The sequence below is a fragment of the Zingiber officinale genome, chromosome 3A, assembly GCF_018446385.1.
Source record: "Zingiber officinale cultivar Zhangliang chromosome 3A, Zo_v1.1, whole genome shotgun sequence".
NCBI lineage: Eukaryota > Viridiplantae > Streptophyta > Magnoliopsida > Zingiberales > Zingiberaceae > Zingiber > Zingiber officinale.
In genome coordinates this window covers 17,631,631-17,649,812 of record NC_055990.1, presented here as the reverse complement: position 1 = coordinate 17,649,812, position 18,182 = coordinate 17,631,631, and the positions used below count along the sequence as shown (strand labels likewise).

Sequence of the window (18,182 nt, the reverse complement as noted above, 5' to 3'; positions counted from 1 at the left end):
TTTTAAATTATAAATAAATTAAAGAGGTCATTTAATTGTAAACAATATTAATTTGATATAAATCTTATATTTTTTAATGTCATAAAAATTTTTGTATAAAAGTCGCAATGAAATAACTAACTTTTTATATTTTTTTCTTTTATTAATTGTGTTTCGTTTTCCTTTTTTTATTATAATTATATATTACAAAATAAAATTTATAAAAATAATTGTTTTAGGTTTTTTTGTTAAGACACACAAAAATAAAAATAAAAATATAGATAAATTTAGAGGATGCAACGACTTAAATTTAGAATAAAATTAAACTCTTTAACCCATCAATAATATTCTATCAAAACATTATTTATTGAAAATTTTATTTTAATAAATAAATAAATTAAATAAATCAAACAAAATGAATAATATAAATTTATTTTTTCTTATTTTGATTCGATTTAATTAAAAAATAGATTTTAATTTTAATTTGAGTCAAAAATTGATGAAAAAGGGAATTTTGAGAAAAAAAAAATACCTGCTTTGTTAAAAATTAAAATGCGATGCATCTTTAATAATTTTCAAAATCTCAAAATTTAGGTATTCGTTAGGTAAATTGCCGAACATTTAATGTGAATTTTATTTTAATTTTTTATAGAAATTTAGCGGTTAAAATGCTAAACATTTAATGTGAATTCTAAAATAGTATTACTACATATATGAGAATGAAAGAGATAATTCTTACAATATGAGAATGAACAGATAAATTTAGAAGATAAATGAATATATATATATATTTATGGAATATGTAAATAAAAGATTGAAAAGGGGTAAATGTAATTAGAGGGCTCTATTTTTTCGTACTTTAAAATCATCATGAATAAGTTCAAAATCCTAAACATTAAAGATTATCCAAATGAGAAAGTTGATTTGCATACAAGTCAAAATATATTTTAACATGGACAACGGAAAGAACATATGAGGTAGTGCCTCAGCTAATAGACGTCTCCTCTGAAGAACGGCGGGTTAAAGAAGGAGCTGGAGAATGTGCCACCACCATTTGGAACAAGGGTGAGGAAGCAAATCAAGGCCAAGATGAAACCCCAAGCGTAACGGTCGTCGCCCAACGGGGTGATCTCGTCCTTGGCAGGCAGTTCCTCCCCGCCACGGAAGAATGTAGCAAATAAGCCCCAGGCTAAACAGAGCACACTGCCACTGAGGCCACCGATTCCGAGGAGCAAGGATGTCGCGGATGATAATAGGGCTGCAGTTCTCCTTCCCAAAAGAGCCTGTACGATGCGCCCGCCTTCAAGCCTTCCACATGGTAGTAGATTCAAGGATGTCACAACCATCCCTGCACCATATATTGTCATACTACAGTGCTTTTCAAATGCCAAAGCGAGAACACAAGTGATTGGTAGAGATGAGAAGACAATTGAGGCAATCTAGAGGATAGATAAAATTTTGAGTAAGCAGCCATCAAGGTTCTAGAGATCTAGAAGAAATTTCTGATTTGTTCCCTCTGAGGATGAAAAAATAAAGGTACTAATGAAATTGAGTCATGATTCAACAAGTTCTCTGGCTCAGCACGATCCATTTGATCAATTTGTTTCATCCATTTAACTCTACTGACCTATTCAATGTGTCCAACATGACCAAATCAACTAGTCTGTCCAGATCATTGGACCTAACTTGTCCAACTGGTTGGTCCAACCTACTCAATTTGTCCAACCTAATCGACTCACCAAACTTGTTCAGGTCGACCTGTTCAACTTGATTCTCCCAATCAACCAACCCACTTAGCCTAAAGAGACTCGTTGGTCAAATTATGTGAACTACTAAGCTCTGATTCATTTGGTTTCACAAATTCAACACTCACATGTTCGACAATGGGACTTGAGAATGAGGTTTGGTGCTTAGGAGCTCGATACTAGTGAAGATAGATAGGCTATATATAGAGCCAGCTCGCAAGCTTTTCAAGTTGGCTCAAAAAAAAAAACTAATTGATTCGTATTCAAAATTATCCAATTTGAGCCGAACTAGAACATGCTTAACAAATAATTCATACCACATAAGGGAAAAAGAGAAACACAGTTCTAGGAAGAACCAACATACCTAAAAGTCCAGCAAAAGCAAGAGGATCAACAGGTACTCCAACCCCTTCAACTGCATTTGGTAGTACATTGCCCAATTCATCAGCATAAGGTCCTATCACAAGTTGAATGAATGAAAGAAGTGGATTGTTATAGAAGAATTGTGGCCTGATAAATCTGCAGCAAGGAGAAAATGAGAAGAAAGACATGAGTTAACGATAATGTTAAGATCTCTAGTTAACTAAAAGGCATGTTTGGCCTTGAAGAAAGGCTGGATACTTACAAAGCATTGTCTCCACCATTGAAACTACCATCAACTACAAAAGCAGTGATGGCAAGGATTAGTGATGTTATATAGGCACTGGCAGTGCGTGCAACAGGGATGTCGAATAGAGCCTTTTTATTGGGCAATAGTGATTCATAGTTATTCATCACCCCTATGCATCCAGTCCAATTTGATGGCACAAGGAATGATGGACTGAGCTTAACACCATAGCGAGCTGCTGTTACCCTTGTTGTAATCTGTAAAGCAAACCTTTCATTACCATAATAATGGCCAGCAAAAGTATAGTGTCGTGACCAAAATGTAGAACAAGAAATGTCAATCCAAATTAGAACTCAACATGCAGCCGACAATTTAGCAAAACATGGATCTCATACCTCTGATACACCTAAGATCAAAAGAAAACCGCTGAAAAGGGGGAGAACATCTGCTATGTAGTCGTCAAAAGTAGCATCGGGCTTAAGGAAGAAGCCACTCATCAATGCTATAGTTCCAAATGTCGCAACACACAGCATTAGGGCACTCAAATATCCCCATGGTGTGCTCAGCGTTGTGGACTCAAATTGAAGATCAATTTCTGCTTTGGGTTGCACCACGCACACCTACATAGTAACGATTTGAAATTCCATACATACTGTAGAATAACAAAACTCATGCACAGAGAAAACAAGATTGCTAAACAAAAATACACTTCCCATACTTAATCTCTTATTCACCATTTCTTTTTTTTTTCTGGTATTTTCCTAACTAAACAAAATACATTTTTCATGCTTACTCTCTTACTGCATTTTCGTGATCCTTTTTGAAAAAAAAAATGGTGTGGGACTATGTTATTGTAGCAGATTCTCTGAACATTGCACAAAACATTCAACCTTCCTCTCTTAACTTCTTCAATGTGCAAATGCTTTCTTTGGCATGAAGAAGGAAAGAGGAAGAAGTTTTTGGTGCAGTGGATTGAGGTTTATTAAGGCATTGGGACATGATAAAACCAGGTTTTATGAAGAAACTATTCTAGAAACGACTATTCTAAATCAAATAGAGAAATTCCATGAGTGAATATAGAAGTTAAGAAATCAACAGTAATTGAAAGAGAAGTTATCAGGAATTCCTATGATCATAAAAATCATAAAAGGAAAATGCAAATAGGTGCAAGCTATATTTTAGTTGAGTTGATTTAACCTTCTTGGTTATGTCGTCCTTCATCTCCTCCATGAACCACAACACCACGTCCCGGCCAGCTGCCTCAGAGAGCTTTTTTTCAAGCTTCGGCATGACCTCTTCGATCGGTCTCCTCAAATTGCCAATGAAAATACCACCATCACCAAACCTCCGAACATCCACAACAAAGAATGTGTCAAAACCAAAGCAGTTCTTGAGCTGCAAATGCATAATTCCATTTCAAGAGTCCATTTTCCCCAAAGGTACTATTAAATTCACAAAAGAATTGTTCTTTCAAACTCAATTATTACCTTGTTAAGATCCAGAGCCTTGAATGTCTCTTCGGCCTTCTCCAATCTCTCCTTCTCTTTGGCTAGGCTACCCCTGAGCAGAATCCTCAAAGGAAGAGTGAGGGGATTGGCATCGGATTCCCTGTCAAGCTCCCTGAGCTTCCGCTCAGCCCGTTTCTTCTCGAGCTTGATCGCAGCCTCTATGGAAGGATTGCTCATGAATTTCTTGAACTCCTCGTCCGTCTTCCAATCCACTTCCTGCTGCCGAGCCTCCTCATCCAGTTCTCCTCCCTCCGCGACTTCACCCACCGCCGACCCACTTTCCACAGCCTTATCCGGCCTGCTATCACCAACCTCATCGGTAGCGACGGCAACAGGTGAAGAAGACGACTTCGGTAGCTCTTCCTGATCCCGGACTGAGAACATTGGTAGACGTCCATCTCTGCGGCGGGAGCGGAGCCGGAATCTGCGAGGTTGCCAAGACTGGAGCTTGGGGCGAAAAGATTTTGGGACAGGGGAAGGGGTAAGAGGGAGAGACACGAGGAGGAAGTGGGAAGAGGCCATTGAAGCACTAGTATCGAGATCTCTGAGAGGGAGGCGTTAGGGCCTTCGCCCATTTTCATTGGAGAACGCGGGTGCGACATGGAAGGCGAAAGAGAAGAATCCGGAAGGCGGGAGAAACCATGGCACGTGTGAATAGGACGAAGAACTCGACTCCCTTCCCAGGTCCACAGCAGTCCACTTCATCAGACCAAACTGATGAAAACCAGATGCGGCTGCGATGAAACCGCAGTTCACTGAGCCAAAATCAGAATTTTAGCCTACGAGCTGCCGAATCCAAAACGATCCGATCGAATCACGAATCGCACGCCAAATCGAGCAGAGATCCAATCCATCCGCTTATTCTGAAGGAGAATTGCAAAGCAAGAGAACGAAACCAATTTACCTCATCTCGATCCAGGTAGAAACCCTACTGAACGCGCCTCCAAGCATCCATGGTGATCGCGTCGGTGCCGCTGACGAAGTCCACAAAAAAGACGCCTCCGGCGGTGATCGACGGAGAGTAGAGCGAGGGATCCAGGCGAAGAGGAGAGAAAAGCCGTTTGTTATTGTCTCGTTCTGTATGGGCCCGGCCCGATACTTGTTGATTTAGGCCCAACTAATATTATTAGCCACAGCTGTTATTGTATTTTTGGGATCTTTTTATGATTTTAAAATAATGTTGGAGGCAAATAAAAAATCTTAATTCTATAATAAACACAATTATTCGTGGAACTAAACAACGATTATATAATAATTAATGCTTAACATACACTAAATAATAATATGATTATTTCACGAAGCCCAACTCCTATAACATGGGGTGATGCTTTTGCAAATCACTATTTAAATTGCACGCTTTGGCTAATCACTAATGTAATCAACATTTGCATGTGAGTTAACGCATGCATGAGACCTTGGTTAGGGGGAAGCATCATACCACACTATTTATTGTTTTCTAAAATCAATGCCTAAATGTTTGTTTTAATCAATCATTTCGCTAAACTGGATTAAGTTTTTTATTCTTCGATTCGTTTATTTGACTAATATAATCCTGTCGGAATTCAAATCCAACATAATTTTTTATGATGGTCCCAAAGTTGTTTCTTTTGTAAATCAAAATTATCTAAGTCTCATCTTTAAGATGAATATTAAAGTGTACGTAGAGTTTGTTTTGATAATTTTTAATTAAAAGTGAGGTGAGATTTTGATGATACAAATAATTAGCATTTTTCTCATCAAAAAACTATAAATATCTATTATTAATAAATAGACAAGTAATACTATGACATAGCTGTCGATTAGGATAGTTTGATATGAGCATTTCAAGGCATGAAGGCGTGTGGAATCTTTCATTGTGTTACTAGGAATGTGTGAACTATGCCGAGCAAGACTTCTCTTTTGTTGTCTTTTGCGATTCGTGTTATTTTATTATTATATTTATCTGTATTTTTTTATATATTTTCCGTTTGGATCTCGAAATGTCTAGAGATTACTCTCTATTAACAGTAAAATAATAATTATTCGCAATTTCAAATCAAAGTAAATAAGTTATTTTTCTCAAGTATAAATTATTAAATAATTGTTAAATAATTATCTAAATTTATTTATTTTTATATATTTTAAAATTTAATGCATAAAATATCAAGAACACAATGGGACACAATGCTTGGAAATTGTGTAATTTGTGGAACCCTACGAAGCATCGTGTTTCGTTCTTATAAATTAATCATTATCTCTTAAACTAACTTCTATTATTAAAAAAAACAAGAAAAGAATAAGTAAAAGATTGTGGTTTTCAATATACGACATAGAAATGGATAATATAAATTAATATTAATTACGAGTAAATTATTTATTAGATTTTTTAAAAAAAAATAAAATAATTTTATTAAAAACTCAAAATTTTAAAACTTCCGACTGCAAATCGATGCGCCGGTGACGTGCGAGAAGACTAATTGCGGCCGAGGCGGGGTCCACCACATGTCGGCCACGAGGAGGCGAAGTCCTCTCGATTTGTAGTAATTTCACTTTTATTTTTTTCCACTTTAGTCCCTGTCAGTTATTCAAATTTAAAACCTAACTGTATCTGTTTTTATTTCCGTCTCAGATTTATTCAAATATTCCTATCCACATTCTTTTCTATTTCTGAATTATGATCGTTATGCATAATTGTCCGTGTCGATCCGCAACGAAGACTGAAGGATTCGGTAATATGAAAAATACATAGGGGTGTAAAAGTAAACCCGGGTTTACTTTTTCTTTATTCAGAAACCCCCCGATGAGTTTATGAGACGTCCCTGTCATGCGATGGTGTCGGATTCCCTCCACTTTCCTGTTTTTATTTGTCTCCTCTCTCCTTTTTCTTCCTATGGGCACGTGACAAGTGGCAAGTAATAAAAGCTTAAACGCTCATTTCACACACAAATTTTTATCTATTTACCCTCTCAGCCACTGAGACTCCATTTTCTGTCAATTGAGCATGCGAAAGAGTGCAATTATTTGTTATTTTATTCCTCCGTCTAATTACAACAATATTACATTCAAAAAATAATATCATTATTGTATTACATTTAAAGAAGTGATGTGATAATGATTTTAAAATTTATGCAGATGAAAGTTATATTAAATTTAAGAAATTAAAATCATAGTGATGCTGATTTTTTAAAAATCAATATTATTGATTTTTTAAATGTAACAAGATGATATTATTCTTTGAAATTTAATATTAAATGAGAAATTTAAAAATTAATTGAGTCTTTTAAAAACTTTGTAACTTTAAGTGCACTCTTCCTAGATTTTCCGAATATTTTTCCTCCTTTATTTATTTATTCGTTTGCTAAAAAAACTCATAGCGTTAATGGGAATACGTACGGACAAAATAATTGTGGTGTTTTTGGTCAAATGGAGAAGAAACACCTAAAGCATGACACAGTCACTCTAATGAACACACACCGTGCTCATGCACGTGACGTGAGGAGGAGAGAGAGCAAAGGCTAATTCCTTTCATTAACACTGAATCAATACATAATTAATTAATTTTAAATTACTACGTTTTTTTTAAAAAAAATAACACTTGTAATTTTGAATATTATAAATATTTTTTAATGTGAAATGAGATTTAATATAAAAATCTTATCAGTGCTTTTCTTATATAATTGAAAAGGCAGGAGGATTAAATTAAACTAATTAGTCATTAAATATGATTAATTTGGCCCATTAAGAATCAAAGAGCAGGTCAAAGACATAGAGAACAAATCAAAGAGAGTGGAAGGACACGTGAGGAGGGGGGACCACTCCTACCCCATTAAATTGTTGTAGTGCAATTACTTTTGGTTTGAGTAGTTACATTACTTTTTGATTCATTAATTATTATAAAATTTTATTGAAATAAAAAATAATTATAAATCGTTTTTTTGTTAATAAATAAAATTAGGTTGACGCGAGCGCATGTAAACACCACAAATATCTCATTATTTTTATTTTTATTTTTATTTTTATTATTACTATTATTATTTTTAAAAAGAAAACTGATCAACAATTATGTAACATTACTATTTACTCCTACTATTTCTCAAAAAAGAAAAACCACCCTGTGTTTTTTCTCGCTCTATAAGAACACGGCCACACTGTCCCCCTTCCCTTCGCCGGCAAAAATGCTTCCTTTTTCCTCCTCCTCCTCGTCGTCACACGAACTCACCGCCTCCCTACTCGATCTTATCTAGTACCAGCGCCGGAGCGGACCATTGACTTCGCCATGGACGCCTTAGCTGGAGACTCTTCTGAAGCTGCTGCTGCTGCTGCTAGTGGCGGCGGTAATGGTACTGGTGGCCTATTCTCGTCCTCAGCCTCTGCTGTCAGTAACCAGAGAGGTCCCTTCGGATCCGTGCTGCAGAAGCACGACAGAGGGTCCGGTGAGTCCGAAGAGTACGATTGGAGATCGCCCAAGGTGGCCAGGTCCGATGCATTGACCGCAGCACCCGCAAAGGCGGTTCCTTTCCTCCTCAGATCCGAAACCCATCCCCTGTTCCCTGACGGCGAGCAAATGCTCAGCTTCTCGTCAGCATCCAAGAGCGAGATGGTGACTGATGCGACCTTGGCTTACTACAACCGCCCCTCCGTGAGCTCTTCCTCCGCGCAGTGCTACCTCAGGGGAAATGCAGGTAGGTAACCCATGCTAGGGCGGCGCTGTCGATAAGGTTTTGTGCCGTGGTGGTTTTCGTTTTTTGGGGGTTTGAGATTAGGGATTTTGGAGCTAGTTAGGTTGTCTATTTGATTCCGGCATTGATTGGAGGAGGGTCTTTTTGGTAACGCGGCTGATGTTTGAGTCTTGTCAAGGAAAAAGTTGCTTCCTTTCACTTTCTGCTTCTCGGTTAGGTCTTATCGTCCCCAGCCTGAGTTTTTAGGGGCTTAGATTCTTTCTTGTGGTAAAAGAAAGCTTTAAACAGTATCGAGACGGAGAAAGAGCACATGAATCATTTTAGTTGCTTTCTCTGATACTTCTCCTCTCGAAAAGATATTGTCGCTAAAAAGATTATATTTTTGACATTTTATGCGGCATGATGTGATCTCTTTCTATATCTGATGTGCATTTCTTGGATCTCTATCTCAGGCTTGTTATCAGCAAGTTCTAATGGTAACTCGCAAAGCGTTTTGGCGAGGGTAAGGGGACCCTTCACTCCTTCTCAGTGGCTGGAGCTGGAACACCAGGCATTGATCTACAAGTACCTCCTTGCAAATGTGCCCATTCCAGCCACTCTGATCGCCCCCCTACGGCGGAGTCTAGGTGCTTCTTCCTGGTTCTCTCCTCTGTCAGCTGGATCTTTTGGCTCAGGTGCTTGTTGAATTTTTCTCTCTAGCAAAAAGAAGAAACATTGTTATCTCGGGAACAGATTTGTCGCCATATCATAGCTTTGATCCTTGGTTTTCCAGCTTCGCGTGGAATATTATCTTTTCAGAATCTTCATTTGCTTTCCGACATCTTTATTCAGTGGCATGTAAGCTGAAGATGCTCGTTTTGGTAGATAGATTTGCAAAATCTAATCTTTTCAGCAATTATTTTGATTCCTCATCTTAATGCATCTCAAGATTCAAACTTTGCTATATTAAATGTAATTTGAGAAGGTCCTTTCTCCTTTTTTTTTTTTGTTTTTGTTTTCTCCTTTTCCTTTTCCCCCCTTTTTTTTCATGGCTGAATTTTATGATCAAAATCAAAGGTTGAGCTTTATGGAAAAAGAAATTAAAAGTATATTTAATCACCATAACGTTTCATGATCTTGCTGCGTTTAAAGTGTTGAAATATGAAATGTCTTCTAACGACCATTAGAGACTAAATTGGTGGTATGTTGTGCTGTCTTTCTGGTTGCTGCAGTGGGGTGGGGGTCATTCTATTCTGGGAATGCTGACCCAGAGCCTGGTAGATGCCGTCGGACCGACGGGAAGAAATGGCGATGCTCCAGGGATGCAGTTGCTGACAAGAAATACTGCGAGCGACACATGAACAGGGGCCGCCATCGTTCAAGAAAGCATGTGGAAGGTCAGAGTGGCCATGCCGCCAAAGCAACTCCCATAGCTACCTCTTCCCAACCGACTTTTGCTCTTCCTGATGGTGGTGCTTCGTCTGGTGCTCTCACGGCTGCGCAGCAGCTGAGTAAAAGCTTGCAGTCTAACATCAAAGATCCTGTGCAGTACAATGGGTAAGTCAACACTAGTGATTGGTTCGGTTTGATTTTCAGTATATAGCTTCCATAATTGTTTGATGTTATGCATTTGTTGGTAAAGTTAGTAAATTGATGCCTTCAGTAAGGAATATGTATAAAAACAGTTGAAGCAAAGCACATTGAAGTTGATTGGCAGGGTTTATGAATGTTTTCTATAAGATGCATAAATATCTAAGCAACACTATAAAACTTTCGGTAAAGGGATTGATTCATCTAACATAGGGGAAAAGAGTACACACAACTGAGGAAGGAAACAATGCCAGAAAAAAGTAACTTTGATGCCCTCTTCTGTCATACGGAAATGGAGCGAGGGAAGAAAGGGTTTGAGAATTCTTTCCCAGGATTTTCCTTTTACTTCTGCCTTAATTGGGTAGAAGAAATTTTACACCAAATATCTCTTAAAGCCGGCCAAAAGAAACAACTAAAAGCTTGAGAACTAAGTAATAAGTAAAGATTAGATTATGATACTAGAGATTACTTAGATTTTCCTCTTATAAGAATAGTGTGTTTGAGAAGAAAGAAATTTAGGTTTAAAAATTGTTCTGTTCGAAACTGTCACAAGTCGTTCTTCTTTCTTTACATTGTTCCCTAAACTTGTATTAGGGTACTTTGTTTTTTATGATAAAAGTTTATTTTGATTCTCCTGACTGTACCAAATTGAAATCCTCAACAGCCTACATTTACCTGCAAATCTTTCAGAAAATTTACTTGGATGAGAGGATGAATTGTCTCCATTATATTGTTCTAGTACTATATATAGAGCTGACAACTTTGCATCTGTTATCTCTACATCTTTCATTTGTCGAATGATGGACCTTTAAATTAGATCTTTGCTTTTGTTTTGCAATGCTGATCTATGTACGGATCTGCAGGATGCAGGTGAACAATGAAGAACAAAATAATTATTCTCAGAATCTGAAAAGCCTCTCTGTGCCAAATCTTGTTTGCCAAAGACCTCAGAGTAACTTCTATCCGATCTCAAAGCCACACACGCCCTTTGAAGGAACCCCTTCCAGTGCTGAGTTGGGTGCCTTTGCCAACGATTCAGTTTTGAATTCCTCATGGAGCTCGTTATCTGATAGTGTCAGTTTGATTCCCTCCCCCAAGCTCAATCACCATGATCAGTCCAACCCCCTTCGGCACTTCTTCGATGACTGCCCCAAAGTCCAGTCCAACTATCTGACCGCTACCTGGCCTGGAGTTGAAGAAACACAGACAGATAGAACCCAACTCTCCATCTCCAATCCAATATCTTGTTCTGACTTCTCGTCCACCACCTCATCTAACCATGACATACTAGCACTTTCACCACTTAAGTTGTCGAGAGAATACGGATACGACCATGTCCATATGGGTTTAGGCATGGGAGTTCTAACCAATGCATCCCAGAGGCAGATGAATTGGAGACCTCTCTCCTGGGAGGCTTCCATATCTGGACCCTTAGGAGAGGTGCTGAACAGCACCAGTAGCACACCCAAGGATCAAAGCAAGAACTCTTTTACATCTCTAAATCTCTTGGCAGATGACTGGGATTCAAGAAGTCGAATGGAGTTCTCGCCAACTGGTGTACTGCAGAAAACTTCATTAGCATCATTATGTAGCAGCACGGGAAGCAGTCCGAGGGCAGAGAACCGCATGCTTCATGAGGGTACAAGCAGCCACTGCAATGACCTGAATGACTCAACCCTTGTCGATGCTCCAACAATCCCTCCACTCTGAAATCTGAGTCAACAGTATGATGAGAATTTCAACCGAAAAAAAAGAGTGCTGACTTAGCTAATCAAGAACATGAAACTATGTGAGTCTGAATTGATATGCTAGTCTATATGTTTATTTTGTTCCTGTACAAACTTTAGTTGCCTGGTTCACTATAAGCACCAGTCTTCTCTGAATCTTCAGTTGATAATGTTTTATTTTCTATATGTTTGGGAACTGAAAGCTTCTATCACTTTGTATTTACTTTGTAATGACAGTAATTTTCGCAGTTGGCTTAATGTTAGTTAATTTGTTCACTCATCTTGTTGTCTACTCCACTGATTCAATTCGAAAATTATTTTCAATTGCCTCTTCTGCTTTGTACTATCTAATGATTGAGAATGCTCACATGAATCAATTAATATCTTCACAAGTATTATCTCCCTCCACCCTAAACTATGTCCAATATGAAGGCATCTCAGATCATGCAACTAGTTTCAATGAAGGTGGTGATGCCACAATTAAAATTGAACTGTGTGATGAAATGGCATCTTTTGGTTCGCTCAAGTACGCCCAGTACTTCTTTGTTCATGACAGAATGGTCGGATAGAGCAGATCTAAGAACAAGTAGAGGTAAGAAGCATCTCTCATGTCTGTCTCGATACAAGTGCATTTCTGATTGCCAAAGCATCGATCGCCCCATCATCTGCATATATCTTTCTTATTGCCGCATTGAGTGGTTGCTTTCGAGAAATAGTGCTCAAAAATAGATTACAGTGTTTAACTACTGGATACATCTTTTTTTCAAGTCAATCACTGTCATCATGTTTATGGGGCATTATACTTTTATTAATATTTAAATAACTCAAAATTTTCTGAATTCTGACCAGAGTTTGAAATCTTAAAAAAAAATTAACTTTATAAGATTTTGAGGAGCTTATGATTTATCTTCTCTCATCTTCTTTTGTAAAATTTTGAGGTAGACTGTGTGAGGAACATTTAAAATAAGTATAATGTTTTTTAAAGAAATATTTATTTTGAAAATCTAGCTGATTAATTATAAGGTGGAATCAAGAATTGGATGGTATAATTACACTTAGGGAAGATTCCAAGAATATAATGATCTTAATTTGGATTAAATCTCACAAGGCTAAAGTCTTTAGTAAGTTTCGGTCAAAAATCAATAATAGCTTAGTTATAGTTAAATCAACTTAAACTAGGACTAGTACTTCGAATGGCATTCTAAGTCTCACCGTACCATCCAACCATGATTTTTTCGCACCCTATGTAGATTGATTTGAGTTTCAAAATTTTATACAACTTAGAGTAAATTTGATACAAATTTATTGTTGAACTTAGGTATATCATATTCAGTCAACAACATTGAATGTATTCTTGAGACTCTCTTGATTTTAATCATGATCAAAATTTTAAAATTTGGATATTATAAGACTATTAATGAGTTTTGATCAAAACTCACTCATGACTTTAGCCACATCTAAATCAACATTAGGACCAATGCACTCCTAATAACCTCATCAGTCTCACCATGCCCTCTAACACTAGTTTACATCCTAGATGGATTATTGTGATTTTTAAAATTTATATAACTTTTAAGTAAATTTGACATAAATTCACTATTGGATTTACACATATCATATTTACTCAATAAAAGCACCAATGTATTTATTGGATTCTCTCGACTCTACCATATTTAAAATCTTAAAATCTGGACAATTACATAATCATCAATAAATTTTGATCAAAATTTACTCATGACTTTAAGAATATCAAAATCAATCCAAACCAGAACTAATCCATTCCTAAGAGCCTCCTGAGTTTTATTATGGACTCAAACTTTAATTTTACAACTTAGATAACATATTATGAATTACTAAAATTTAGACAATTTTATCTAATTTGACTCAAACTTACTATTGAATTTAGACATGTTATATTCACTTAATAATGACATCAATGCATTTCTAGAATTATCCTAAATTTGACCGTGTTTAAAATTTTAAAATATGAATATTATAGTATGTTTTAGCCAAAACTCACTAATAACCTTAGAAATATCAGAATCATTTCAAACCAAAATTATATACTTCTATAAACCTCCTGAGTTTCATTATGTCCTCACACCTTAATTCACATCTTAGATAGCATATTATAGGATTCTTAAAATTTAGATAGTTTTATATAATTTTAACACAAAATCATTGTTGGACTTGCATATTGATATGACAAATAAGGTAGGGCATCTGATGTGAGAGCCGAAGTCATGGAAGCTGCCTAATGTGGCGATCAAAATCAAAAAGGGGTCAACACTCGGGGTCAGCACGGGCATACGACTTGGCTGAATATTCCAGTCGATCGGACCTCTTATTCGATTGGATCCTCGAGTCCTCCTTGCTTGATGAAATCACGAGCCGAATCCTAATTCAATTCAGAACCAAGTGGCATGATCACAGGGACTAGCAGAATAATTAGGTGGATTGGACCTTTTGCCATATCAGATCTTGAGTCCTCCAGGTTCAATGAAATCCTGAGCCGAGCCTTTAGAAGGGCTAAGTCCTCAAAAGAGCTGAGTCCTTCAGGGGGCCAAGTCCTCAAAAAAGCTGAGTTCTCGAGATGGTCAATACTCTTTAGTCGACCTAACCCCATTTGAGAACAAGGTCTGAGCGGACGTTAAAGGGGACTCAGCCGACCTACAAATAAATTATATTAATGACCCATCAGATCAACGACCTAATATTTTTTTGACATCTTGTGTAACCGTTATCAGAGAATCAAGGGAATATGCTTCGCGCGAGTTGTACGTCGGAAGCTTCTACGCTAGAAAGTATAGAAATGATGGGCCTATTTTAGGAAAGTTGTTAAATTGACAAAACAGCCATCATATTTTGGTAATGCATTAATATTCGTGCTTAGAGAAAAAGTAACACTATATAAGGGGGTCTCCACCTACAGGTGCAAGTAAACTTCATCATCAGAGTTCACTGTTCACCATCCCTGCTCTTCATTTTCTTCTTCCACCACTTGCCTGACTTGAGCGTCGGAGTGTTTGCGCCCAGGGCTCCTCCCTAGCATAGTTACTAATGTTTTCTTTTCTCAGTTCTTATTTTTTCCATACAAGATTATTCGTAGCACCAGGTTCCTGCTACCTAGAGTCTTCTCACAGTCGACATCGGAGTCACCTAGTCAGCAAGCCATTTTTCTCACTTTTAGATAGAATCACATATCATATTCACTCAACATCAATGTGGTCCTGGAACTCTCTTGACTATATCAAAAATTTTAAAATTTAGACATTATATGACTATAGTAAATTTTAGTCAAAACTTACTCATTTATGATGGTACAATGCTCATATTTTTAAATTTTTACCATGGTAAGAGTCCCAAGAAAACATTAATGTTATTTTTTAATTGACATCAGATATCCAATTTATGTTGACTAATTTTGGGGTGATCATTTCATCCCCATGAAAGTTTTTCACTAACCACTAGGGTAAATTGGAAAGCACTCACCATGGGCTTAACGTACTTAGGTCAACCGTCTATTAAGTAAAATTCATCCGCTAATACATTGAAGTTGGGATTCGATCCTTATATGTCTAGGAAACTGAGAAGGTATCCTCCCACTACACCATTGTCCAGGGGTACATTGATATTGTTGTTGAGTAAATATGATAGATCTTAATGTAGTACCAAGTTGTATCAATTATACTAAGTTGTCTAAATTTTATAAATCCATAACATATTATTTAGGCTTTGAAATTAAAGTTTGAGCCAAATCAAAACCATTATATTAAACACATGTCCAGAGAAAGAGTATTTTTAAAAAGAGGTGTATGATTGGATAAAAGTAGGATATGTATTAGTAAAAGTCACATAAAACACTTTTTTTTATCCTACAACTTAATAACGTAGCAAATGAGCAATGCAAAGCCTTAGGGTACAATAGTTCAGCGGCAAGATACTTTTTCCATTTTTTATATATCAGGATCGAGTTTCAATTTTGATAAATTAATTAATAAAATTTTCTTAATGAAAGATTGACTTAATTAAAAATGTTAGACGGATAGATTGGTGAAAATTTCTATGGACCAGATCTGTGATCCAATATTAATCGGCATAAATTGGACAATTGGCGCCAACTGAAACCCAAAAAAAGACAGTACGCTCGTGAATTGAAACTGAACTGTTGGACCGAGATAGAAAGGAAGCTGTATCAAGATGCTTACAGTCTTCACTTTGTCTTCTTCCTGAATCTGGCCACACTTTTGTTTCTTTATGTCTTCAATGTTGGAAGAGAAAATTAATATGATCATTTGGGTGATCAAAATATGAAAAGTTTTTTTGGAAGTTGTTGCGGTCCTTCTACTCTCGATGCAGTGCCAGCTGCTACGACTTTTACATGAGACAGGCAGTATACTTCCTGAGCTGAATAACAATGAACAAGACAACTCAAATTTACTACAACAATGGCGATGAACTCGTCAAAGTTCTGAAGTGATAAGGACCTATCATGTCTAAGATTGTTTCCTCTTTGATGTCTTCCAAAAGTGCAGCTCCTATCTCCACTCCAACCTCTCCAACCAGATCAGATTGCAGTCCACTCCACTCCAAATTACTGAGACATGAAAACTCTGAAGAGATCACCAAATGCCTTTTGTTGCATGTTAAATGTCTCTGCTGCCTCTCCACTAAGAGTATCTTCTCATGAATGTTTTTCTCGGTTACAGCTCTTCTTTTAGATCCGATGAGCTGATGAAATGCAGGGGTGTAAGCAGCCTCAAGAATCTCATTGAAGATGCTGAGAAATTTCCTTGGCAAGCTAAGAACAACCTCCGCATCATCTGAAACAAGAAACTGAAATATTACTTACTACCTGATCACGCAGACAGAATCTTTAGAATAGAAATAGAAAAAGAAAAAGAAAAAGAAGAGCTCAGCAGCTAACTTACAGTGATCAACACTGTAATTGCTGTGATGATGATGATGATGATGATGGTGGTGGTGGTGGTGGTTAGGAGTTTTGTGACACGAGGTGAAGGCATTCTTCCAACACTTGATGAAGCCGTGGCTGGTAAAGAACTGCAGCTTCTTTGATGCATTACCATGGCAGCAAAAGGTGCAAGAGGAAGACTTATTGGATGCAAGGAGAAGAAGCCTCTCTAAGCAGTAGTGGCCTCTCTCAGCCAGGTAAACGTCCAACACAAATGGCTCCTGCTGCTCTTGCAACAGCTCAGAGAGGGGCCTTCCAGGGCCTCTCATCTTCCAAGTGGAAGAAACAAGAATGAAGAAGAAGAAGAAGAAGAAGAAGTAGTAGTAAAAGTGTTCGAATAGTTAAGTGAAAGAAAACTGATATGGAGAGTAGGCTAGTGAGGGAATCTGTACATGTCAGTTTTGGTACTGGTTTTCCTTTCTTTTTCATGCTTTTGGCTTTTGCAGTAGCCACCAGGATACATCATACCATAGTTGATCAGGAGAATCAAGTTTCTTCTTCTCCGGTTTTTAAGATGTAATGGATTGAGTCATTGAGTCATCATCATCTTCATGTTGAGAGGTTAAACTGATCAGCTTTGTGTTTATTTGTGCCATCATTAGATGGTTTAAGATATTAATAAATATACACATTAATTAATTGAAAAAGAAATAACAAAGAAAAATATATTAATAATAATAAAATATGATAAAATTTATTTAAATATAAATTAAATTATAATAAGGAATAGCGTTCAATGACTTAGGGTGATCTATACAATACTAGAAACAAGACTTTAATAGGTAAAAAGGTTAGATGGTTATTATTTTGAGTTGTGGAGAAAACTAATAAGAACTCAATCAAAATTAAACAACCTAATATCGAGTCATTATCCAAAAATTGTTGGTGCGGGAAGCATCCGACGATCGAACTCGTGTTTTGATAATGACAAAGGATTCAAAGTTAAGGTGTTTTGTGATCTAACAAGTCTGCTTGAGTATTTCAGAAAAGTCCTAGTTGCGGTTAGGCAAAGAGAAAATCCTAGGGGGAGGTAACCCTAGGTCATAGAGGGTGGTAACCCTATGCGGAAAGTCTTGGCAGGTCGATGGCTTCAAGCAAAAGCCCTAGGGGGTGGTAACCCTAGGTGGAAAGTCCTGGTGTCGCGAACCAGGTGAAAGACTGGACTAGCCGGGAAACGGATGTCCAGCAGAAAGTCCAGAAGCGTCGAGTGCTGAGCAAAAGTCCAGTCGATCTGGAGGATCGCACTGGCAACAGGTAAATCTCCTGAGTGGAGTAGGTGAGGATGCGTTCCCCGTAGAGGGAACAGTAGGCGTCAGGTCGATCTAGGATTTTCGGACGGAAATCCGAAGTCAGACCCGGATAGTCTGATGACTATCGATAATATTTTGTTACCTTATTTATGGCTTTATGTGCTAAC

General features: G+C 37.2%; 3 protein-coding genes across 5 annotated transcripts; 1 reads left to right on the top strand and 2 right to left on the bottom strand.

Annotated features, from left to right (window-relative positions):
• Positions 1 to 804: 804 nt before the first annotated feature.
• Positions 805 to 4,982, bottom strand: LOC122051224 (probable zinc metallopeptidase EGY3, chloroplastic). 3 transcript variants are annotated; one of them, XM_042612229.1, is made up of 7 exons: positions 4,744 to 4,982; positions 3,819 to 4,594; positions 3,529 to 3,726; positions 2,727 to 2,951; positions 2,350 to 2,588; positions 2,089 to 2,243; positions 805 to 1,327 (listed from the first exon to the last, which is right to left on the bottom strand). In XM_042612229.1, exons 2-7 carry the CDS (start codon positions 4,359 to 4,361, stop codon positions 969 to 971), a joined length of 1,719 nt encoding a protein of 572 aa, XP_042468163.1. In that variant the 5' UTR covers positions 4,362 to 4,594; positions 4,744 to 4,982; the 3' UTR covers positions 805 to 968. The 3 variants fall into 3 exon arrangements, with proteins under 3 accessions (XP_042468163.1, XP_042468164.1, XP_042468162.1); XM_042612230.1 differs by having other exon boundaries at positions 3,819 to 4,573; positions 4,744 to 4,858; XM_042612228.1 differs by having other exon boundaries at positions 3,819 to 4,852.
• Positions 4,983 to 7,953: 2,971 nt separating this feature from the next.
• On the top strand, positions 7,954 to 12,073 carry LOC122051222 (growth-regulating factor 6-like). The gene is made up of 4 exons (XM_042612227.1): positions 7,954 to 8,500; positions 8,950 to 9,171; positions 9,709 to 10,033; positions 10,930 to 12,073. The coding sequence occupies exons 1-4, from the start codon at positions 8,095 to 8,097 to the stop codon at positions 11,774 to 11,776; spliced, it is 1,800 nt and encodes a 599-aa protein (XP_042468161.1). The 5' UTR covers positions 7,954 to 8,094; the 3' UTR covers positions 11,777 to 12,073.
• Positions 12,074 to 15,959: 3,886 nt separating this feature from the next.
• LOC122053575 lies at positions 15,960 to 17,169 on the bottom strand. Its single transcript, XM_042615599.1, has 2 exons — positions 16,725 to 17,169; positions 15,960 to 16,616 (listed from the first exon to the last, which is right to left on the bottom strand). Exons 1-2 carry the CDS (start codon positions 17,032 to 17,034, stop codon positions 16,234 to 16,236), a joined length of 693 nt encoding a protein of 230 aa, XP_042471533.1. The 5' UTR covers positions 17,035 to 17,169; the 3' UTR covers positions 15,960 to 16,233.
• Positions 17,170 to 18,182: the final 1,013 nt, after the last annotated feature.

What these genes read in the sequence shown, in the direction of transcription:
- LOC122051224 (XM_042612229.1), bottom strand. Translation starts at nt 4,361, where the DNA reads ATGGCCTCTTCCCACTTCCTCCTCGTGTCTCTCCCTCTTACCCCTTCC. An exon ending in AATGGTGGAGACAATGCTTT is followed by an intron (nt 2,244 to 2,349) that starts GTAAGTATCCAG and finishes TCCTTGCTGCAG; the next exon opens with ATTTATCAGGCCACAATTCT. An exon ending in TGCTTTTGCTGGACTTTTAG is followed by an intron (nt 1,328 to 2,088) that starts GTATGTTGGTTC and finishes TATATGGTGCAG; the next exon opens with GGATGGTTGTGACATCCTTG.
- LOC122051222 (XM_042612227.1), top strand. Translation starts at nt 8,095, where the DNA reads ATGGACGCCTTAGCTGGAGACTCTTCTGAAGCTGCTGCTGCTGCTGCT. An exon ending in CTACCTCAGGGGAAATGCAG is followed by an intron (nt 8,501 to 8,949) that starts GTAGGTAACCCA and finishes TCTCTATCTCAG; the next exon opens with GCTTGTTATCAGCAAGTTCT. An exon ending in GATCCTGTGCAGTACAATGG is followed by an intron (nt 10,034 to 10,929) that starts GTAAGTCAACAC and finishes ACGGATCTGCAG; the next exon opens with GATGCAGGTGAACAATGAAG.
- LOC122053575 (XM_042615599.1), bottom strand. Translation starts at nt 17,034, where the DNA reads ATGAGAGGCCCTGGAAGGCCCCTCTCTGAGCTGTTGCAAGAGCAGCAG. An exon ending in CAATTACAGTGTTGATCACT is followed by an intron (nt 16,617 to 16,724) that starts GTAAGTTAGCTG and finishes TTCTTGTTTCAG; the next exon opens with ATGATGCGGAGGTTGTTCTT.